This window comes from Capra hircus, chromosome 6, assembly GCF_001704415.2.
Source record: "Capra hircus breed San Clemente chromosome 6, ASM170441v1, whole genome shotgun sequence".
NCBI lineage: Eukaryota > Metazoa > Chordata > Mammalia > Artiodactyla > Bovidae > Capra > Capra hircus.
Genome location: NC_030813.1, coordinates 6,467,489 through 6,492,573, shown reverse-complemented (window position 1 = coordinate 6,492,573; position 25,085 = coordinate 6,467,489). Strand labels below are relative to the sequence as shown.

General features: G+C 36.8%; 1 protein-coding gene across 1 annotated transcript in view; it reads left to right on the top strand.

The window, feature by feature from the left end:
- Window positions 1-25,085, top strand: part of USP53 (ubiquitin specific peptidase 53) — a 57,262-nt gene that overhangs the window by 11,370 nt on the left and 20,807 nt on the right. The window contains exons 2-9 of the mRNA XM_018049174.1: window positions 6,504-7,195; window positions 10,512-10,604; window positions 14,091-14,225; window positions 16,306-16,419; window positions 16,500-16,582; window positions 20,012-20,117; window positions 20,738-20,884; window positions 22,417-22,566. Of these exons, the coding sequence (XP_017904663.1) occupies window positions 7,052-7,195; window positions 10,512-10,604; window positions 14,091-14,225; window positions 16,306-16,419; window positions 16,500-16,582; window positions 20,012-20,117; window positions 20,738-20,884; window positions 22,417-22,566 (972 nt within the window). The 5' untranslated portion in view covers window positions 6,504-7,051. The remainder of the gene's footprint in view (window positions 1-6,503; window positions 7,196-10,511; window positions 10,605-14,090; window positions 14,226-16,305; window positions 16,420-16,499; window positions 16,583-20,011; window positions 20,118-20,737; window positions 20,885-22,416; window positions 22,567-25,085) is intronic.

Sequence of the window (25,085 nt, the reverse complement as noted above, 5' to 3'; positions counted from 1 at the left end):
TTTTGATCCTTGTCAAGGAATGAGATCCCATGTGCTTCCAATAAAGATCCTGTATGTCTCAATGAAGAGCCACAACTAAGACCCAGCAAAGCCAAAACAAAGACAACAGGTAACAAATGTTGGCCAGGATGCGGAGAAAAGGGAACGATTGTGCACTATTGGTGAAGATATAAATTGACCAGCCACTGTGGAAAGTAATATAGAAACTTCTCAAGAAATTAAAAATAGGACTGCCAAAAAAAAGAGAGAGAGAGAGAGCTGTCAAATGATCCAGTAATTGCACTCCTGAGTATTTATCAAAAGAAAGCAAAAACACTATTTTGAAAAGATGTATGCACCCCTGTGTTTATTGCAGCATTATTTACAACAGCCAAGCTTCGGAAGCAACCCAGGTGGCCATCAATAGATGAATGGATGAAGAAGAGGTGCTGCATGTGTTTATATTCATACAATGGAATATTATTCACCCATAAAAAATGAAATTTGCCAATTGTGACAACTTAGACGGACCTTAGAGAGTATCACGTTAACTGAAATAAATCACGTATAAAAAAACATACTGTTTGATTTCATTTATATCTGGAATCTAAAACAAACAATTACACATAGCAAAATAAAGACAGAATTATGAATAGAGAGAGCAAACAAGTGGTTGCCAGAGGACCGAGGTTGAAGGGAAGAAGGGAGTATGTGAGGGAGCTTAAGAGGTATAAGCTTCCATTTGCAAAATAAACCAGTCATGGGTATGAAATGTACAGTGTGGGAAATATAGTCAATAACTGTGTAATGTTTTTGTAAGGTGACATTTTGTAACTTTTTTTTCCTTGAAATGTGTAGAAGTGGCAAATTACTATGTTGTATAACAGGAGCTAACATAATGTTATAGGTCAGTTATACTTCAAAAACAAGCAAACATACAAATAAACTCATGGAAAAAGGGCAGATTGTGGTTACCAGAAGTGGGGGCTTGGGGAAGTGGGTAAACTGATGCAGGTTGTCAAAAGGTACAGGTTATGCCTCCTAGTTATAAGATAAATAAGAACTAGGAATGTAATGTACAATGTGATGATTATAATTTACACTGCTATTTGTTATATGAAAGTTCTTAGAGTCAATCCTAAGAATTCTTGTCACAAGGAGCATATTTTTTCCTGCTTCTTTAATTCTGTATCTATATTTGATGATGAATGTTTCACTGAACTTATTGTGATAATCACTTCATCATATATTAAGTCAAATCTTTATGCTATACACCTTAAACTTATACGGTGTATGTGTCAGTTATGTCTCAATAAAACTGGAAGGAGAAAAATCTGAATCCCCTTTAGCTGTCACTGTCCAACCCTGTCTTCTCTTGTTCTCCATAGCCCTCACCTCTCCAGTGTAAGCAACTTCTTATCTACTGTCTGTCTCCAGAGGTGTTTCTTTTGGACATTTTGGATGAATGGGATCTTACAGTGTGTGGTCTTCTGTGACTTTCACTTATCAGCATGTTTTTGGTGTTTATGTTGTAGCATGTTTAAGTACTTCATTTCTTTTTATGGCTAAATAATATATTCTGTTGTGTGTGTACACACATATTCATATACACACATACACCATCTTTTATTTATTCTTTAGTCACATATATGGGTTGTTTTTCCACCTTTCAGCTGCTGTAAATATTGCTGTTAGCTCTTTTCTGCACAACTTCCCCAAATTTATTGAAAGAGAAAATACAGAATTACATTTGAATTCCTAGAATAAATCTTACTAATTTTCCAGTGGCACATTGTTCTTTTGACACACTGGTAGATTGTCAGGGTAGAGTGAGGATAGAACATGCGGGGGCCCTGAAGGTGTCTCCACTTGTTGTGTTGCTAGGTGATATCTGATTCTTCGTGACCTCATGAACTGCAGCATGCCAGGCTTCCCTGTCCTTTACTATCTCTTGGAGCTTGCTCAAACTCATGTCTATTGAGTCAGTGATGCCATCCAACCATCTCATCCTGTTACCCCCTTCTCCTCTTGTTCTCAATCTTTCCCAGCATCAGGGTGTTTTTGAGTGAGTTGGCTCTTGGCCTCATGGGGCCAAAGTATTGGAGCTTCAGCTACAGCATCAATCCTTCCAATGAACACCCAGGACTGATTTCCTTTCGGATTAACTGTTTTGATCTCTTTGCAGTCCAGGGGACTCTCAAGAGTCTTCTCTAACATCACAGTTCAAAAGCATCAGTTCTTTGGCACTCAGCCCTCTTTATGGTCCAACTCTCACATCCATGCATGACTATTGGGAAAACCATCAAAATCAAAATGACTCAAATGAAGTTGCTCAGTTGTGTCTGACTCTTTGCGACCCGTGGACTGTAGCCTACCAGGCTCCTCTGTCCATGGGATTCCCCAGGCAAGAGTACTGGAGTGAGTTGCCATTTCCTTCTCCAGGGGATCTTCCCAATGCAGGGATCGAACCCAGGTCTCCCACATTGGAGGCAGACACTTTAACCTCTGAGCCACCAGGGAAATCCATAGGTTTGACTATATGGACCTTTGTTGGCAAAGTGATGTCTCTGCTTTTTAATATGCTGTCTAGTTTGTCATAGCTTTCCTTCCAAGGAGTAAGTGTCTTTTAATTTTGTGACTGCAGTCACCATCCACAGTGATTTTGGAGCCCTAGAAAATAAAATCTGTCACTGTTTCCATATCTATTTGCTATGAAGTGGTGGGACCTGAAGCCGTGATCTTAACATTTTTGAATGTTGAATTTCAAGCCAGCTTTTTCACTCTCCTCTTTCACCCTCATCAAGAGACTCTTTAGTTCCTCTTTACTTTCTATCATTACAGTGGTATCATCTGCATATCTGAGGTTGTTAGTATTTCTCCCGGCAGTCTTGATTCCAGCTTGTGAGTCATCCAGCCCAACATTTTGTATGATGTACTTACTCTAAATAAAGGTTAAATAAGCAGGGTGACAATATACAGCCTTGACATAGTCCTTTTCCCATTTTGAACCAGTCCTTTGTTCCATGTCCAATTCTAACTTGCTTCTTGTGACTGTGGCTCAGATCATGAGGTCCTTATTGCAAAATTCAGGCTTAAATTGAAGAAAATAGGGAAAACCACTAGACCTTTCAGGTATGACCTAAATGAAATCCATTATAATTATACTGTGAAGGTGACGAAGAGATTCCAGGGATTAGATCTGGTAGGCAGAGTGCCTGAAGAACTATGGATAGGATTCATAACATTGTACAAGAGGTGGTGACCAAAACCATCCCCAAGATAAAGAAATACAGGATGGCAAAGTGTTTCTTTGAGGTGGCTTTACAAATAGCTAAGAAAAGTCAAAGAAGAAAGATATACCCAGTTGAATGCAGAGTTCCAGGGAATAGCAAGGAGAGATGAGAAAGCCTTCCTAAGTGAACAATGCAAAGAAATAGCAAAAAACAATAGAATGAGAAAGACTAGAGATCTCTTCAAGAAAAGCGATATCAAGGGAACATTTTATGAAAGATGGGCACAATAAAGGACAAAAGTGGTATGGACCTAACAGAAGCAGAAGATATTAAGAAGAGGTGTCAAGAATACACAGAAGAACTGTACAAAAAAGGTCTTAATGTCCCAGATAGTCATGATGGTGTGATCACTCACACTCATGTAGAGCCAGACTTCATGGACTGTGAAGTCAAGTGGGCCTTAGGAAACATTACTATGAACAAAGATGGTGGAAGTGATGGAATTCCAACTGAGCTATTTCAAATGCCAAAAGATGATGCTGTGAAAGTGCTGCAATCAATATGCCAACAAATTTGGAAAACTCAGCAGTGGCCACAGGACTGCTGCTGCTGCTGCTAAATTGCTTCAGTCGTGTCCAACTCTGTGCGACCCCATAGACGGCAGCCCACCAGGCTCCCCTGTCCCTGGGATTCCCCAGGCAAGAACACTGGAGTGGGTTGCCATTTCCTTCTCCAATGCGTGAAAGTGAAGTCACTCAGTCGTGACTCTTTGCGACCCCATGGACTGCAGCCTGCAGTCCTCCATCCATGGATTTCCAGGCAGAGTACTGGAGTAGGTGCCATCATCTCTCTGAGAAAAGTCAATTTCATTCAATCCAAAGAAAGCAATGCAAAGAATGTCAGAAACTGATGGAGAGCTGTAGCTGCAGTCATGTCACAAGAGTCGACAGACTGAGTGACTTCATTTCATTTTCACTTTCATGCATTGAGAAGGAAATGCAGCCACTCGTGTCTGCTAGAATCCAGACAAGCCTGGTGCTGCTGTCTATGCCATAGGTCAGACACGACTGAAGTGACTACAGAGCAACTTCCATGAGATGTCAAATCCAAGCTAGGTTTCAATAATGAATAAGAACAGAGTAAAGCATAAAAAAGGAACCAGAGATCAAATTGCCAACATTTGTTGGATCATAGAAAAACCAAGGGACTTCCTGAAAAAACATCTACTTCTTCTTCATGTTGCACTTGTTACCACTGGCTGTACTCTGATGCTCACCTGATGTTTTAATCTCATTTACACTCCAAATGGCACTGGGGTGGTAACAGAACTTTCCTGTTTCTTTGCATTGTGTGGGGTGGGATTCTCCGCCTACAATGTGAAGAATGGAAAGTTCACAACTAGACACATCTTCCCAGTCTGTAAGCTTTGGCCCTCTGTGTCTCTGGATGCTGTTTCTCTCCCAATCTATGAGCCAGTTACTGTACTTAATGTTTGTCCCTGTTTCTATTTAGACTATTTGTTGCCTTTTTATAATCTCCACAGAGTTGCATTGGAGGAAGAAAACTAGGAGGACATATTAGTTTGACATTTTGCCCAAGAACAGCAGCTTAATATTTTTAAAATTATCTGTTTGTGTCTGTGTCCATCACAGAACTGAACTCATTATGGTAGGGATTGTTTCACAAATCTTTTAACCATTCAGGGTAAGACCTGATGCCTAGTTATACGATTGTTGACAGAATATCATTTCAAAGGTTTCTTCCATTAAAAATACAAATTTACGACTGATACAGTGCTCCCTTACTATTGTAAAATCATGACTGCGTTTATTAAAAATTTCTGTGAAAGTTTTCAGAATCATTTAGATCAGTTTAGAAGAAGTTACAATCCACAGAGTTAAAAAGAGGAAAACCGCTAACATAAGGTAGTGTTTTATAACTCTTGAAACTTTTGACCTATCTTAAGCAGGGCTATTATTATTGTTGTTCCCATTTTATAGATGAAGCTATGAATGAGATGACAAAAATTTATCTAAGACCGAACATCTAAGACACGATCAATAATATGTGGGGCGGGAAGCAAGAGTCTCTCGACCTGAATTCTGTGAAGACTACTGCTTTTCTTCTTTATTCCTGAGTGCTTTGCCAGCATATTGGGCATTTGATCAGTGGTATTGAACTGACTGGTAACATTCTGTCCTCATGCTTTTGTGCTGTGAAGTGAAACTCAGGGACGTTCACCCAGAGTTTAAATGGAAAGCAGTCCTTGCACAGGGCTTTTGAGGCCCACCATGATCTCTCTTTCCCAGGGATCCTCTATTTTTATCTACTCTCCTCTTTGTTCATATTTCTTCTGCCACGCTGGGCTTCTTAAAATCTTCTGGTATGCCCGGCATGCTAGGAAAGTCTTTCCAAGATAGCATCTTCACCTCCTTGAAATCTTTGTGTAAAGGTAACCTCAATTATACTTTCTGTGACTATCCTGTTTAAAAGTTCAAACCCTGTCCCATTATATACACTTCTCATCCCCTTTGCTTACGTTGTTTTTATGTTAGCACTCAGTGCACAGTTCTTCTAGTACCTTCTACAGTTCATTACTCACTGAATTATGGTCTGTCTTTCCTCATCAAAGTGTCAGTTCTAGTGCTTGGCACAGAACCTGTCTCCGTCTAATGTTTGTTGAATGAGTGAATGCAGAAGAAAATTCAGTTGATTAAACTTTGTTAGTAATACTTGGTTGTTTTTAATTAAGAAGTTGAACATTTTGAAATCCTTTTAGCCAGGAGCATGTGTTCATGAACAGTGTGGAAATTTAATTCCCTAAGATTTATCAGTTTAATGTTTCTCCTGAGTTTTAATGCATGTCAATTTACATAAAATCTATTGACATTCTTAGAGAAATATGATTCTGTGTAGGGTGGGTGACAATACAGAGGCTCTGTAGATGAATTTGTTTTAATAAACAGAAATACATAGTAGTATTGACAGTAAAGTTAGTACTATTCAAAGGACTACCTGAAATCTAAGTTAATTCTATTAGTCTTTTTGAAACCATCATGCAACCATTGAAATCTTGAAGTAGATAGTGATTAATATCACCTTGATATTTTTTGAAAATTTAAATGATGAACCATGTTTTCATTTTCCTAATTTGAAAAGGACTTTATTCTGATCCTTTTATGAGTGCACATATACTATTTTACTTATGTATTCAATATTGGTGTTCATAAAGTAAAACAGGATTTTTCTTGATTAGCCTTTTATTTAAACATTTCTTTTCTTTTCTTGTAGATATGCTTTGAGGTCACATTGGTATGAAATATGGAGTCACCTTTAATAACTTCACCTGGAAAAGAGTCTTCTTTCTTGTTAACAAAACATAAGGAAAACAAATGACCAAAGGAATCATACCAAATGCTAACTCTGCATCTTTTTGTATCATCTGTTTTTGAAACCATCAAGACAAATGACTTGTGCTTTAAAGAATATGATTTCCTCATCGAGGTTATTTTTAACAATTTTTAAAAAATCTTTTAATCTTTTTCATCTTAAATTGTACTCTTAGAAAATTTAGCACCAAGATTTTTAAATCTTTAAGGCCTTGTTTAAAATAGCTTGCTTGTTTAGTTTTCAGAACCTTAATGCTTTTGTATCCTATTTTTACTTGACAAAGTCCTCAAAACTACAGCATCAGGAAAGATATGGACTTGGAAACTTACATTATTGTAATAGACTGGAGCAGATTTAAGTGGACCATTCAAGACCCTCTCCATTTTATCATCAGAAGTATCACATAAGTACACACATCTTAGCTTTAATGCAAGCAAAGTTGCTTGAAAATGGCATGGGTAAAATTCTTACGGAAACCTGGTGGCAATCTTGGAAAAGCTTATCAGCCTGGGAGTATGCTGTCCCTGGCCCCTACCAAAGGCTTGTTGAATGAACCAGGACAAAACAGCTGCTTTCTTAACAGTGCTGTACAGGTGAGATGGTCGTTTCTTGTCAAATTTTAAAAAGTGCCTTTCAAGAAATTCTTTAATTAATGCCTCTTTAACTTGTAAATGAAGAATAAAGTAATTATTGACTGGAATGACTTTTTAATATCACTTTTAATAGTAGCAAATATTTTGACTGGGCATTTTGGTTTTTATAATAAATGGAATTTTTTTCAACAGAATGCTACATTATTAGGATATAAAAACATCTGTGGCTTAAATGTTCATTTAGTGAAGTAAGAATGCTTATAAAATACATAAAATTTCTTTTTTTAAATTAGCTACTATATCCTGCCCCACCCTTGTTTTGGTTAAGAAATTCAGATGAATCCTCATGGTGGCGGTTTAGTCTGCTAATAGCATTAAAAAAAAAACCAACAAACTGCTTGGATTAAAATAAGAATGAATGAGTTTTTAATCTTCATTTCTCAAACTCCCTTCACCTCCCACTGTGGCCTTAAATCACCTTTTTAGAATTGTAATTTGGACACCACTGTTTCAGTTAAACTTACAGTTACTTTCTTTTGCTTCAGTCTCTGTTGCAACAGTTCTTTTAATTAGCAAATATGTATTAATCCAGTTTTCTGCCTTAGATAAATATCCTTTCTTATATATGATAATTTTTATTCAACGTTGTCAGATTTCATAGGTGCCTTTATTCTTCTGACTATTGACTCTACAGTATGAAAAGTAAAGAAGAATCAGAATGTTGAAATGTTATTCTACTGACCCTAGAATGTACCTTAAAAGATTGTATTGAAAATAAATAGCTTCTCGTATTTGTCTTTCTGTTGCTTTATTTCCCTGTCCAGGGGCTTCCCTGGTGGCTCAGTCAGTAAAGAATCCGCGTGTGATTCAGGGGACTGCTACAGTGCAGGACACATGGGTTCAGTCCCCGGGTGGGGAGGATCCCCTGGGGAAGGCAATGGCAACCCACTCCAGTGTTCTTGCCTGGCAGATCCCATCGACAGAGGAGCCTGGTGGGCCACAGTCCGTGGGGTCGCAAGACTTGGTCACGACTTAGCAACTAAACCACCATCAGCACCTGAAACTTGAGAGCAGAAAGTGACGTGCTGCTTGAATAACTCATTTGATAAATGAGTGCATCGCAAATGTGTCAGGTGCCCAGACATCTGACCCAGACTTGTGTTCTCAGTTGCTCAATACTTCTTACACCTTGGAATAAATTGTGCAGTATGTTTTGTAAGAAATTACTAAAAGTGGACATTATTAAAATATTTTAGACATGACTCAGAAAAATGAGTTTATATGCCATTTCCCCTTAGTTTTTATTCTTATATTATTTTGAAGTGAGAAATATTATAAAAGGTTTATATTTATATGACTAAATACATATACATATCTGTATTAATCTTTTCAAAATGCGTTAATTTTGTTAGATACCATGTTAAAGTGCAACATGCAAATAATGCAAGAGAAAAATGCTTATATTATAAAATTATTGCTAAAAACTAGTTCAACAACTAGCGTAGACTCTAACTTTTTAAAACAGGTGGTACAATATAGTCAACATTTGCAGATGAACTAGAATAAAGGTTAACTGTAGTGAAGATAATTTTTGGTATGGTTTTGTGAAATCATTTTTAAACTTTTATATTAAGTGATATGCAGAGAAGTCACATAAAATATTTTTTCTATAGTTTGGATCCAGTATGACTTAAACATTTTGCTAATCCTATAAAACATTCTGGTTACATTTGAAAGACTTAGTTTGTTAGCCTTCTAAGCAGATTATAGAGATACTCTCTTTTGGCTGAATATTTTAAGCTTTCATTTGATGAGGAAGTGGTACAATTAAGTAGATCTGACATACTGGTATGGTTTTAAGATCTCTGAAGTTAAAAGCAAAGTCGAAATATTTAAAAGCTAATATTTATTGTGTTCTTACTGTGTGTTTGTACAATGTAATCTAATCTTACAATGACCCTAAAAGGTAGATACTACTGTTATCCTCCTTATGGTGATAAGAATGCTGAGCTTGAGAAAATATTTTGCTCAAGTCAGTCCGAGAGCTGTTAAAAGTAAAGCCAGAATTGGAATCCAAGAGATCTCCCTTCAGAGGCTGCATCATTAACCACAGTGCTGTGTACTTTCCACTGCTGGGCTGTCATGGTCCGTCATCTCGATGAATGAATTTCAGTGTCATGCATTTTATGGTATGATAGAATATGGTGTGCAAGAAAGTCACTAAACATTTTCAAGTGCTTTGTAAAACACTGTGTTATTTGTGATACATAAATGCATCCTGTTAATTATGCTTTTAAAAAAAGCAACTGTCAAAGAGAAATTCTGAAATTCTGGCTTTTAGTTCTTGAGTAATTAAAAATATTGGAAACTTCTAAAATTACTTGCTTTTAGTTGGAGAGAAAATTTTCTTTTTAGTTGGAAGAAATGCAAGATGGTGAATAGATTTTATTACTTTTATAATTTGAAGAAATAACTGAAAGGTATAGAGAAACTTGAAGATCTTAATTGTAATATTACAGTAACAAATAGCAGCTTGAATTCAGTGCTTGCCAGTTGTGTACTAGACACTACTTTGGACACTTCACATATTGCAAACATATTTCATTCTCACGAGAAGTCTATGAGTTATCCTCATTGTATAGATTTCAGATTTTTCTAGAATGATTTTAAGTATTGTACTGATGTATTTAAACAACTACAGTCCTTTTAAATTCTGTATTTGTTTTTTAGTAGTAAGTGATGATTAGATAATTGCAGCAAATATATTTATTTTTCAATTGCTGCTTCATATTCTGCTGTATCCCCATTGCTATCCATACGTTCCCTTTCTCTTCTTCATACAGTGGCCACACAGGCCTCTGCCCCTTTGCCTTGTCACTACATACTGACCCTTATTTGGTACACCCTGACTTTTACCTGCAGTCATACGTCCTTCCTAAATTTCAGTTCATTCCAAGTATTATAATCACTTCCTCTTTCAAGTCTCGTCCAAGTCCTCCATTCAGTATCTGCGTATTTCCTATTCATAGAAATTCCTTAACAGAGGAGTTATTTTTCTCTTGTTCTATGCCTCTGATAGTTTTTACTTGTGGGTCAACAGAAACAGTTTCTGAATCTATCTTTTATATATGAACTACATATACATAGCAGTTTTATACTTATTATTTTTAGTGGTTGTATATATCTGATTATATACAAGAGATTGAAAGATGTTATTAGCCTCCTGCAGTTTAAAAAATATATTTAAATCTGTCTTTAATTCACATTGAGAAAAATATTACTACACTTCATTCTTCACATCTCAACTGTTTTTTAGGTTTTATGGCAATTAGATATATTCCGAAGAAGCTTGCGGGTTCTGACTGGACATGTTTGTCAGGGAGATGCCTGCATATTTTGTGCATTGAAGGTAACTTTTAATAGTTCTGAAAAAGTACTGTTGTTCCTCAAAAATTTTATTTGATAGTTTGCTTTGTTTGACATATTTGGTTAGTTTATTTGTAATTAAAGTTATTGCCAAGTGACTTAGAGTTTTGAAGATGAATTCTTAAAGTATGACTTATTCAGGTTTATATTTCCATTTTCTTTAAGAACAGTTTAATAAACAGTGTAACATTGTTAGAAACATTATATTTTTCATTATTTTGAAATAATCCTTTAACAAATGTTTTTTGAGTTACTACTGAATTCTGGGTACTGCTATAGTTACTAAAAATACAGCAGTGAATTGAACTAATAAAAAACACCCTGTTATGTAGCTTATATTCTTGTGGGGGAGAAGAAAATAAGTAAACAAAAATAAAGTATGTTAGGTAATAATAATTGCAAAGGAGGAAATATAAATCAGGGAAGAGAATGGTGAATGTTGAGTAGCAAGGAAAGCCTCACTGAGAAAGTGACATTTAAAGGGAAAAGGGATGGAGTGGTCTAGAGCATTCCAGGCAGGCAGGGACGCAGCCAGTGCAAAGACCCTGAGGTGGATACTCAAGGACACCTGACCCCTGGCAGAGGCTTCATGAGCAAGGAGGGCAGTGATGGGAGATGAGCTCAGAGGTCAGGTAAGTTCCCATGACTTCAGACATGTCTGCAGATTCTTTTGGACTCTTGTATCAAAGGGTGGAGTCTGATTTGAAATGCATTGCCCTTGATGATTCATTTCCATCAAATAGGATGTGGCAGAAAAGGGATTAGGTTAGATTAGAAACAATAATAAAGCTTTCACCTGGCTCTTTCTGTCGGGATACTCATTCTTGGACATGAATCACTGTGCTGGTTACAGCTACAGCAAAGATTTTGGCCAACAGGCATCGCCAACCACCAGCATCAACTTCTAGACGACTGTCAGATGACCAACAATCCCAGCGTTCAGACTACTACAGATGACTGCAAGTGCAGCAGAGTTGAGCTGTCCTCACCCAAACCGCAGATCTGTGACCAAAATAAATGTTATTTTTAGTAACTAAGATTTGGGGTGGTTTTGTTAATGGAGCAATAAATAACTGGAACAATAATCTGGATTGTGAAGGGTCCTTCGAGCCTTTGTGAGGACCTTGATTTTTTTTTCTCTTGAGTGATCTAGGAAGTTGTGGGTATTGTTTTGAGTAGAGGTGTGATATAACCTGTGCTAACTAAGTATAATATTTGGACTAGATCTCTCTGGCTTCTTGGATGAGAGTAAACAGAATAGGGATGAAAGTGGAAACGGGGAGCCCAGTATATATTAGCAACTCATTAATGTCATTGAAATCTTTGCCCAAGAGTTTAAGATTGGATTGTTGTTTTCAGAAGTAAATATTTCAGCCCTTACATTCTTGAATATTCTTACTACACACAGATATACATAATAGAGGAAAATGAAAGGTCATTTTCACACTTTGATTTACATTCCTAAAAAGACTGTTTGAATAAGTCACCAAAGGAGGCAGCTGTATATTCCCTTTTTTATATTGCAAAATAAGGTAGATAAAGAATGTTTAAATCAAATTACAGTTTTGCATTTTATTTCCTCAGCAGTAAATTTTTTAATTATTTATTTTTAATTGAAGGATAATTGCTTTACAGTATTGTTGGTTTCTGCCATACATCAACATGAATCAGCCATAGGTGTACATATGTCCCCTCCTTCTTAAAACTCCGTCCGACTTCCCACCCCAGCTCACCGCTCTGGGTTGTCAGAGAGGCCTGATCTGAGTTCCAAGTCATACAGCAGATACCCACTAGCTGTGTATTTTACATATGGTTGTGCGTATGTTTCCATTCTGCTGTCTCCATCCGTCACACTCTTTCCACCCGCCCGCGCCCACTGACAGCAGTGGAGCCGCAGACATAAAGAACAGTCTTCTACAATAAATTTTCAATGTGTTATCCAACTGTAGCCTTACATAGCACCTACCCCTTCCTCCTGCTTGTCTCCCCCACCTCAAAACATGTGCTTGTGCGCATGCCTACGTGCGCGTGCGCACACACACACACACACACACACACACACACAGTGCCGTCCTCCTTGAAGTTTCTCAGAGCTGCCTTTGATCTCTGGGTGTTTTCACTATTATTCCTTTTGTCTAGAATGATTTTCTTGCAGATGTCCCCGAGGCTGACACCCTCACTCTCTTTATGCCTCTCCATCACATGTTTTTTTCCCTCAGTGAGACGTTCCCTGACGACCCTAGGTAGTAGGTCACCTCCCTCCCTCCTTTCTCCCCCCAGCATCCCTGTCCCTGTTGTACCACCCTATCTTTCTCTCTCGTTTTATATTTCTTTGTTTTTCCTCTGTTGTACTTACTACCTCTTGACATATCATTACTTACCCGCTCTCTCCTCATTACTACAACTAGAATATGCATCCACAAGGCAGGGCCTTTGCTGTCTGGTGTAGAACAATGCCACATATACCAGGAAATCAAAAACAGACATTGAATGAACATCAGTCTTGTGCAGGATTAATACCTTAAACATTACCTGGAAAAGTTGACTTCCAGTAAGAAATGACTTGTGAGATTATGTTTCATTTTTGAGCATCTGTAATTGTAGCTAAAAATTTTTTTTAATACCTTAAACATTACCTGGAAAAGTGGACTACCCAAATAAGAAGTGACTTGTGAAAATATGTTTCACTTTTTAGCATCTGTAATTGTTGCTAAAAAGTTTAGTTCTGGTTATCTGATACCATTTAGCCTCTTTCTTATTTTAGTAGTTTCTTATTTGTAAATTAAATTTTCTTATGTCGGTGCAACAGATTTTTATATTCTAGCCTACTATATGTTGATCTTAAAAGCAATTTTTTTTTGAGATGATATACCCCTTGAACTAGTTGATGCAGAACATAATATGACCCATCCTTATTTGTTGGTTTACCACTGCAAACCTTATTTTTCTCCTCACTCCCCTCACCTAAGATGATTGTTGTAAAACTAGGACTTATTAAGTTTTCCATGCTTGAATGCAATAAATAGAAGACCAGATTAACACCTATGTCATATATTCTTGAATAATACTCCCACTGCTAGTGAAGTTCCTGCTGTTTTGATTATATGTTTATTTTTGTGTAACATAATTTTAATTCCTACAGTATACTTTAACATTTAAAGCAGAATATCTCAAAACTCATTCTAAACAACATAGACTACATTCAGCTAACAGTTTAAAATGGGCCACATCTCAATCAAAATCTCTGAGAACGGGACTTGAGAACTTTATATGTTTAATTGTTATGCACTAACCCTTGATTAAGAGGCTGGGGCAACCATTTCTACATAATTTTTTGCATGGAGTTTTAGAACAAGACTATATTAGCTTCTGAGTGTAGAGTTTAGAATTTCAAATTTATTGTAATAACTCAAGTGATTTTTAGTTGTTGGTGTTAAACTTACTGGTTCATGTATTTGCTGATTCCCAGACAATATTTGCACAGTTTCAACACAGTCGAGAGAAAGCCCTCCCCTCGGATAACATAAGGCACGCCCTTGCAGAGAGCTTCAGAGACGAGCAGCGGTTTCAGCTGGGCCTGATGGACGACGCCGCAGAGTGCTTTGTGAGTGTGTCTGATGACCCCTAGGCCAGGGTAGTGGTTTGCATCCCTTAAGTGATGTGCCTTCTGAGACAAGTGAATCATATGTTTATAGCAGAACTGCCTAGGAGATCCTTGTCTTCCCTGCCTTCCGAAGCTCTCAAAGCTCCACGTGTGTTTTGTGTATGTTTGCTTTTGCTTCCTTGCGCTGCTCTACTTTTTGAGAGCTAGGATACTAAAATACTTTAACATTTATTTATTGGAGCAAAAGGCTTACTGCGTATAAATCACATCACTTAGGTCATTGTTCTGTTCCCGCAGGGACTACACACACAACAGGCTCTCCCAGCAGCATTTTCATTTCATGCAGCGATTCTCTCTGGAAAAGAGGATCTTGACGTGCAGCTGTCAGGGGCAGCAGTTCTCTTACCCAGCTTACTCCAGGTTGAGAATCACTGACTGAGGTTGACGTTTTGAGACTCTGTTACCACCATACTGATAAATAGAGCGTTCCTTTGCCGAAGGACATACATTGCATACTTTCTGAAATATGCATGTTGATGATTAATTGTTTCAGTAACATGGATATCACCTATATATAAGATGTGGGTGTGCTCAATCGGTCAGTCATGTCTGACTCTGCGGTACTATGGACTGTAGCCCGCCAGGCTCCTTTCCCCAGGAGATTCTCCAGGCAAGAATACTGGAGTGGGTTGCCATCTGCTCCAGGGAATCTTCCCGATCCAGGGATCGAATCCACGTCTCCTGCAACTCCCTCACTGGCAGACAGATTCTTTACCACTGAGTCACCGGGGGGTCCCTGACTGCTAGTGTCCTTTTTACCTCTATCCTTCAAGTTTAACAGCCATCATATTAGTATAATTTTTTCAGATAAATGCTTACACAACAAATATTTCTGTGATTCACATCTGACTCTCTTCTGACATTAAAGGCTTTTTACATTTATACTCCAGCTTATCTCTTTGTTTTCTTTCTGAATTTTCCCTTAGTGAGATAGTTTCATTCTGTTCCTCAAACATGTCTTTTAAATTCCTGTTTTATAGACTTTGCTCAAGTTCTTGAAATATTCAAAACTTTCCTAATCTGTTATTTGTTACAGTTCAGCCTGTCAGGCCTGCTAAATAATGTATCATCAAAGCTCCCCAGTGCATTCTCCAGATTTCCAAATAATTTATTATTCTCTGGAATTCATTTGGCATTTATGTTTTTAAATGAACATCTTGAATGTTTTCTCAGACAGGCGGAAAGCCATGTTGACTAAAGTGGGACAAAAACAGCATACACAGTCATGAAATATGCTTTTCATACTTCTCATGGTTATAATTGTCCATTGTTTAAAATATAGATAGATATATTTTGCACAATACTGAACTTTATAGTTTTACTTTCACTTACATGAAATATACTAATCCATGATATGATAATTCACAAGATATCTAGAAATGAAGACTTAATTAAATGAATTGTTATAAATGTCCTGAGGCAAAAGAAGGGACAGTAACTAATTAGAAGAATCCATTGGTTAAGCTTTGGTGAAAAGAATAATTTGTTAAAGAAATTAATGATCTGTTTTACAAATCCAACCTTTTATTAGAAGTTTGTTGAAGAGTAGGTTCCTTGCATTAGAGTGTTAGTTCAGGTATTGTAAGCCTTTATCATTGATGTTTTAATTTCAGTTGTATAGACTATCCAAATGATCCAAGCAGAGTGTTTCTTTTTAATTAATTGCTTTTTCTCAATGGGAAAACATTGAGAACATAGGAAGTCTGGTTTTCTGATATTAAATTCTAGATGTCAGCCACCATGAATTGATTTTTAAAAAATCTTTATTAAACTTACGTTACATTATAATGTTTCTTTTATGAATTTTTTTTTTAAGCTGACACTACAGAAGGAGAATAATTGAGCAGCATTGGAAGGCTTGGATAAAGAGGAAAGCTGAAAAGCTAACAACATATATGGCACTCAATTTAACATTTTGGAAAATCTTTAGATTTTTAAATTTGTAAAGCTAAAAAGAGTTGTATTTTGAAGTGTCCTATGCAAGATTTGCAATTCATTTGTCTTCTAATTTTTCAATTAGGAAAATATACTGGAGAGGATTCATTTTCACATAGTGCCAAGCAGAGACGCAGACATGTGTACCTCCAAATCTTGTATCACTCACCAAAAGTTTGCTATGACTCTGTATGAGCAGGTGAGATGGCTTAACTATTTTAGTAGAGGATATGTTTATGTTTTATCATTGGCAAATTAGACATGTGCTTTTCTCTGCAGTGTGTGTGTCGTAGCTGTGGAGCATCATCAGATCCTCTACCCTTTACAGAATTTGTACGGTACATTTCTACAACAGCCCTGTGGTAAGAGCTTATTAAAGCATATTTACCAAAGATGTTAGTAGTAATGTGTGTGATCACACTGAGCCTCTACCTTATGAAACCATAGCATATATGAATATCTACTCTGTGAGATGCACAAATGTGCTACCATCACGGGTGCTAAGTGATGTCTATCTCAGTTTTGGTTGTGTCTGATTTACCAAATATAGATGTCACTCAGTAATGACAAATGTACAAAATATTAGTCAAAATGTTTATTTATTTATATTTATAGCAAGGTTTTGGAACTATGGAAGAGAGCTAAGTTGAATGGTAAATGGAACTGTACGTGATTTCTTCATTTTTGCTAAGGTGTTACCTTTGCAGTGACCATGTTCCTGCGTGTTGATTGATGCTAGGGTAAGCAGACAAGAAAGAAAAAAATAAAAGTAATCCTCTGTTAGATTTATTGGATTTAAAGCTTCACCATTCACCTGAAATAAACATTTGTAGGCTTGTCTGTCCCCTCGCTCTCTTCCTGGTCTTGAAATAGCTTAGGGATCCAAAGGTGATACCTAGGCTTTACATAATAAGAATTGCTTGAACACTGCAACAGGTATTTCAGAGTATAAATATTTGATGTTTGAAAGCATTGAATAAGATCATAAATGTTTGCAGATACTTTAATACAAAAGATAAAACATGAAACAGTCATTATCAATCAGAATACATCAGTATAACAGTTAGCTGCTGCTGCTGCTGCTAAGTCACTTCCGTCATGTCCAACTCTGTGCGACCCCGTGGATGGCAGCCCACCAGGCTCCGCTGTCCCTGGGATTCTCCAGGCAAGAACACTGGAGTGGGTTGCCATTTCCTTCTCCAAAGTTAGCTGCTAAATGCTACCAATGTTCTTATCATTGCACAAAATGAGTGTTAGGTGCTCATTAATTTCATCATGTTATTAAACTTCCTTGATTTTTTGGATATAGCACATCATTTCTTAAAGATCCTCCAATGTAGTAAGTTGGTAATTTGCATATATGCAGAGTTGGGAAACACTGGTTTAAAGGAACAGTCTTTAAAGTTTAGTCAGTTGTAGTCAATTTCATTCATCTGATATAAAAGTAGAATGGTGTTTGACTAAGGATAGACCGCAAATTAAAAACTGTAAAACTTGAAGTCTACTTTGAAAGCGTAAAATGACAGTGCTCTGAGACAGTATCTTAGGTAAAAAGAATTAGCGCTCCATCCATTTTTTCCTGGTCCACAACATGAATTGCAAAAGCCCAAATTTTGAATTCTAATTATCTTTCTTTTTATTGGTTATAAGTATTGAATACATTTGTTCAATTGCAAGAGCCCAGACTTTGAATTCTAATTATTTTTCTTTATTGGTTATAAGTATTGAATACAATTGTTCAATTGCAAGAGCCCAGACTTTGAATTCTAATTATTTTTCTTTATTGGTAATAAATATTGAATACAATAGTTTAGTGCTACTATGTTTCAGACTTTACGTAAATTGTTGCTTTTAATCTTAAAAACTTTTGTTGTTCAAGAAATAGGCTTAATAAGATTAATCTGGTAAATGGATGAATTAATATTGAAACCCAGGTCTAGGTTCATTTCAAATTCAAAATGTGTCTGGTTAAAGCACCACTCTGATGCTGTCAATTTTGTAAAAACAACAACAACAACAACAACATTACATGCAACTTGAATGAGCCTGTCAGATTTAGTGATTTCTAGTCTGCTTGTGAAGTGCTTTAGGGGAACTGGTACATTTAGTTGTTATTGAATATTGCCTATTATTGTAACTATTGAACTGTAAAATAAATCCAGCTCTAAGAAGGTTAAATTACTATAAAGTAAAACAAGAGCACCTAGAACAGGAGGTAGTAGGAGTATTGAGCTTACATTATATATCTTTTTGGAAATGCTAAGTAGTTGTCTCAGTTCAGTTCAGTTCAGTCACTCAGTCCGACTCTTTGCGACCTCATGGACTGCAACATGCCAGGCCTTCCTGTCCATTGCTAACTCCTGGAGTTTACTGAAACTCAGGTCCATTGAGGTGGTGATGCCATGATGCCATCTAGCCATCTTATCCTCTGTCGTCCCCTTCTCCTCCTGCCTTCAATCTTTCCCAGCGTCAGGGTCTTTTCAAATGAGTCAGTTCTTCACATCAGGTGGCCAAAGTATTGGAGTTTCTTGGAAGGAGCATCAGTCCTTCAGGTGAATATTCAGGACTGATTTCCTTTAGGATGGAGTGGTTGGATCTCCTTGCAGTCCAAGGGACTCTGAAGAGTCCTCTCCAACACCACGGTTCAAAGCATCAATTCTTCGGTGCTCAGCTTTCTTTATAGTCCAACTGTTACATCCATACATAGCCACTAGAAAAACCATAGCCTTGACTAGACAGACCTTTGTTGGCAAAGAAAGTAACGTTTCTGCTTTTTAATATGCTGCCCAGGTTGGTCATAGCTTTTCTTCCGAGGAGCAAGCATCTTTTAATTTCATGGCTGAAGTCACCATCTGCAGTGATTTTGGAGCCCAGGAAAATAAAAGTCTCTCACTGTTTCTATTGTTTCCCCATCTATTTCCCATGAAGTGACGGGACCAGATGCCATGATCTTAGTTTTCTGAATGTTGAATTTTAAATCAACTTTTCACTCTCCTCTTTCACTTTCATCAAGAAGCTCTTTAGTTCTTCTTCGCCTTCTGCCATAAGGGTGGTGTCATTTGCATATCTGAGGTTATTGATATTTCTCCCTGCAATCTTGATTCCAGCTTGTGCTTCATCCAGCCCAGCGTTTCTCATGATGTACTCTGCATATAAGTTAAATAAGTAGTTGTCTAATGATACTTAATACCTTGATATGTGAAAATTAGACTCTAGGAGGAGGTTGGATAGAAACTGACACAGATAACCCTCCCTAGATTCTTTAGGAAATGGTTAGCATTCATAATAAGAACAAAAATCACAAACCTAGCTTAAGTAGCTTTGGTTGTGATTGCTTCATTAATCATCAAAGGGCCTTCTCTTAGCTGAAAATAATTTTGTGTCTGGAAACTAAGCTAGAGAGGGAGACTCTCCTAAAGTTTGTTGTTCTTGTTAGGCCAAAGTTTAAACTCCAGTCTGTATTTATTAAGTAATAATGTAAAAGAAACAGTTAACTTATAATTACCTTGAGATGGAGCATCTTATATCATTCATATAGTTCCAAACAATGGTGTGTGATTTCACGTTATTTTGTCCTGTTTTGACCTAATTTCTTTCATCATATACTGCCAAATTTCACTGTGTTTCATGTCATGGAAATTTGCTTTATGGTTAACTTTTCAAACAAAATTGTGTTTTAAGGTAGAAAAAGTGATCATACCTATATTAATAGCATAATATTTTTAATGCACATTTATTAGATCTTTTTTAAGTTCACAGGCCAGATTTGGGACCGTTTGTTTCTTTTGTAGCAATGAAGTTGAAAGAATGATGGAAAGGCATGAGCGATTTAAGCCTGATATGTTTGCAGAATTGCTGCAAGCAGCAAATACAACTGATGACTACAGGAAATGTCCTGTAAGTATAATTCAGAGAATGTTAGTGTGCTTATGTGTTTGTAAATTTGAAAATAGAAATTGCCATACAAATAGTAATTAAATCTGGAATTAATTCTAAGAATTAATTTTTTAAGTGTTCTTTAGGTAATTATACCATTGAGCTCTTTATTTCAACATTATTTCTTTAAAAACATGTCACTTTGTGAAGGATTTAAGGTGGCATACGTTGATTAATTTTAAGCTCTGAAGCCTGTCATTTGACTAAATTGAAAATTTAGTTTTTGTTTTTCTTTAAATAAACATTACATATTATTGTAATGATATTATTCTTTTCTAATGTGATATTGTTAGTGAATTGAATTGTTAGTTGAATAAGAATTCAACCTTAAGGTCTTTATTTCTGCTTTTCTTAAGGTTGAATTCTTATTTTAACAGATTTACGAAAATATCAAAGAAAAGTTCTTTGATTTAAAATAAATTTGTTTGATCAGCAATTAAGACAGATAGTTTGTTAGAAATCTTTTAATGTGCTGAATGAATTTCTGATACATTCTTTTGCATAATACAAGCTCTAATGGTATTACCTTTGGTATATTTGTTTTGATAATTTCAAAAGTTGTCTTTTTGGTTTTTCTTTAGAGTAACTGTGGCCAAAAAATAAAAATTCGGCGTGTTTTAATGAACTGTCCAGAGATTGTTACAATCGGTTTAGTCTGGGACTCTGAGCATTCTGACTTGACTGAAGATATTGTTCGGAATCTGGCAACCCAGCTCTATCTTCCTGGGGTATAGTAATTATTTTCATTCTCTTCCATTTCGTTTTTAAATTCCTTTGAAACATTACACTGTATGTTGTTTTTCAGAGCTAAATTTTCTTTCTAAAGGAAATAATTTGCAGATGTAACTCTGATAAAGTTCATCAAATCGGGCTAACTGGAATGCCTTTCTTGCTTTCTATTATAAACTAATCCATCACGTACTCTATCCTTTTAATCACTCTAGAATAATGATAATATGATACTGTATGCATCTGTGTATGTGCTTGTTTGGGTGTATATGATAATGCTTATAAATTATAAATATCAAGCTAGAAAATTTTAAGGTTTAAAATTTATCTGTAGCTCTTATTTTTTAACGTGCATCAGTTCAATTCAGTCACTCAGTCGTCTCCGACTCTTTGTGACCCCATGAACCGCAGCACGCCAGGCCTCCTTGTCCATCACCAACTCCTGGAGTCCACCCAAACCCATGTCCATTGAGTCGGTGATGCCATCCTACCATCTCATCCTCTGTCATCCCCTTCTCTTCCTGCCCTCAATCTTTCCCAGCATCAGAGTCTTTTCCAGTGAGTCAGCTCTTTGCATCAGGTGGCCAAAGTATTGGCGTTTCAGCTTCAACATCAGTCCTACCAGTGAACACCCAGGACTGATCTCCTTTAGGGTGGACTGGATCTCCTTGTAGTCCAAGGGACTCTCAAGAGTCTTCTCCAACACCACAGTTCAAAAGCATCAATTCTTCGGTGCTCCGCTTTCTTTATAGTCCCACTCTCACATCCATACATGGCCACTAGAAAAACCATAGCCTTGACTAGACAGACCTTTGTTGACAAAGTAATGTCTCTGCTTTTGAATATGCTATCTAGGTTGGTCATAACTTTTCTTCCAAGGAGCAAGCGTCTTTTAATTTCATGGCTGCAGTCACCATCTGCAGTGATTTTGGAGCCCAGAAAAATAAAGTCAGCCACTGTTTCCACTGTTTCCCCATCTATTTCCCATGAAGTGATGGGACCGGATGCCCTGATCTTAGTTTTCTGAATGTTGAGCTTTAAGCCAACTTTTTCACTCTCCTCTTTCACTTTCATCAAGAGACTCTTTAGTTCTTCTTCACTTTCTGCCATAAGTGTGCATATTACTATCTTATTTTAAATTGATTTATAGTACAGTTAAACTTTTAGATAGTTATCTTTTAGGTAGGATGGTTAATGTATGTTAAAATAATGCGATTCAACCATGAACTATCAGGAAATGTGTGATTTATCTCATTTTGTTTTATGTATGTAAAGTGTCTGTTCTGTATTCAAGATGCTGTGCTACTGAACTAAGTTGTAGTAATTACATTTTGTTAGACATCATGTCTCTTACAGACTAATCGAAAATAATAATTCTGTTAACAGTGTGGTGTGGTGTCTTTAGTACTAATATCAGTTTGGGACAGTATGCATGAGAAATAATTGTCGTAGAGAATCAAATGCATGACTCATCAAATGATTGTTGCTCATCTTTGAAAAGGACTATTAAATATACGTTATTTTTAAACAGCTTTTTTATAGAGTTACTGATGAAAATGCCAGAAATAGTGAGCTTCACCTTGTTGGCATGATTTGCTACACCAGCCGACATTACTGTGCCTTTGCTTTTCATACCAAGAGCTCCAAATGGGTCTTTTTCGATGATGCAAATGTGAAAGAGGTAAGTGACACTTGACTAACTGGAATAATTACTGTGGTTTTCACTTTTGAGGGGTAAGTGATGTAATAGTGATAGAATTATATGAAATAATTATATGCAAATACTTATGTAGATTAGTAATAAGTGGACTTAATTATAAGAGCATCATTAAAGACCTTCAGTATTAAAAATTAGAAAACCAAATAGACGAAGCGAATACTTTAGTTGTTGGACATCAGGCAGTCGAACAGAAAAAAGGAACCAACATGGTGAACCCTGCTTGCTGGCTAGAGGTCGTTTTTGGATTGCAGTGCAGAGATGGCAAACCCAAACAGAGCCTCGTAGTCTCATTGAGCTGAGGAAATTGGAGTTCACAGGGGCCAAGATGGCTAAAATTTACTGGACAGAGTACCAGAAAGAAAGCTGTACAGAGGGAAAGTTCTGGGGATCAGCAGAGGGCTCCCCTTTCAATCTTTGGCTGAATAGTGATCAACTATGTGTAGGGCAAATGTACTCAAGGTGGGAGAAATGACCACTGGAAAACATGGCCAGACAATTCCCAGAACTTGTACAGGGCTAGGATAGTTGGCATCTGAGTAGCAAGAGTGGATCCATAGAACATCAAGTAGACGCCTCAGAAAAGTATCACCTTGATAGTGGGGCTAAATTATTCCTAGACTGAAGATTGCTCTGGACCTGACATAAAAAGCTTAAAATGAAGCTGTCAGAGAATGAAGGTGATCCCATGCAATTTAACATAACACATAACTACATGCTAACAATTTAAAAGGAAAGAAAAAAAAAACCCTCAATACTGAAAAATGTAAAATTCAGTAAAATTTCAGTATGCCTTTTCAAAATAGTATTCAATAAAAGAATTGCAAAATATTCAAAGAAGTAGGAAGCTATGACCCATCCCTTGAAGGAATAACAGCAGATCTGCTCTCCCGTTTCAATCCTTCAAGTCACATGATATGAGGTGAGCAGGCAGGGTAGGGAAATGGAGCTTACCTTCCTTTCTCTCAGAACCTTGAGCATCAGCATCTCAAAAGTAAAGGTTCAGATTAATATCCAGATGATCTTGGAGGCAGTTCCAGGTCAGGTCTGATATTAAATTACTTTAGAAAGAAAAGGCTAAACATGACAGAACTAGAAATACCGGGCAAGACTTTTAAAACTGCTGTTTAGCTATAGAGAGATGTATTAGATAACAGTCAGTAAACATGGACCATAAAAATAACTGGTAAATTGGACTTCGTCAAAACTTCTGCTCTTCAATAAGATGCTGTTAGAATGAAAAGACAAGCATAAACTGGGAAAAAACATTTGTTAAGTATATGTCTGGTAAAGCCTATATCCAGAATATATAAAGAACTCTTACAACTCAGTAATAAAAAGACAAATCAGTTAAAGAGTGAGCAAAAGATTCGGACAGTTCAAAAAGATATTTTATATGAATGGCCCTTGAAATGATATTCAGCACATCACTAGGCATAAAAGAAGTACAAATTCAATTCACAATGAGATTGCATTACTCACCTATTAGTATGCCTAAAATTAAAAAGATTGTTCACACCAAGAGCTGATCAGGATGTGGAACAGCTGGATCTCTCACGAGGCTGATGGAAATGCAAAATTGGATAATCACTTTAGAAAACAGTTATAAATTCAAATGTATACTTAGCATGCTGCTGCTGCTGCTAAGTCACATCAGTCGTGTCTGACTCTGTGCGACCCCATAGACAGCAGCCCAACAGGCTCCTCTGTCCCTGGGATTCTCCAGGCAAGAATACTGGAGTGGGTTGCCATTTCCTTCTCCAATGCATGAAAGTGAAAAGTGAAAGTGAAGTCGCTCAGTCGTGTCTGACTCTTAGCAACCCCATGGACTGTAGCCTACGAGACTCCTCCGTCCATGGGATTCTCCAGGCAAGAATACTGGAGTGGGTTGCCATTGCCTTCTCCAATACTTAGCATACAACCTAGCAATTCCACTCCTGTAAAAGCATGTATCCATATATTATTTATAATTCAGTGTTCTTAGTAGTTTTATTTATAGTAAGCAAAACTAGAAACAAATAGATAAAGATAACTCATCAGGTAAATAGATAAAGATAACTCATCAGGTAAATAGATAAAGAAGTTGTGGTATAACCATACACTGGAACATAATAATCAGCAATAAAAGGAATGAACTGTTGATACAGACAACTATTGAGTGTGGAGAAATCTCAAAAGCATTGTGCTAAATGAGAGATGTACAAGCTGGATTTAGAAAAGACAGAGGAACCCGAGATGAAATTGCCAACATCTGTTGGATCATAGAAAAAAGCAAGGGAATTACCCCCCAAAAAATCTACTTCTGCTTCACTGACTATGCTAAAGCCTTTGACTGTATGGATCACAACAAAGTGTGGAAAATTCTTAAAGAGATGGAAATACCAGACCACCTTACCTGCCTCCTGAGAAACCTGTGTGCAGGACAAGAAACAACAGTTAGAACCAGATATGGAGCAATGGACTGGTTCAAAAATTGGGAAAGG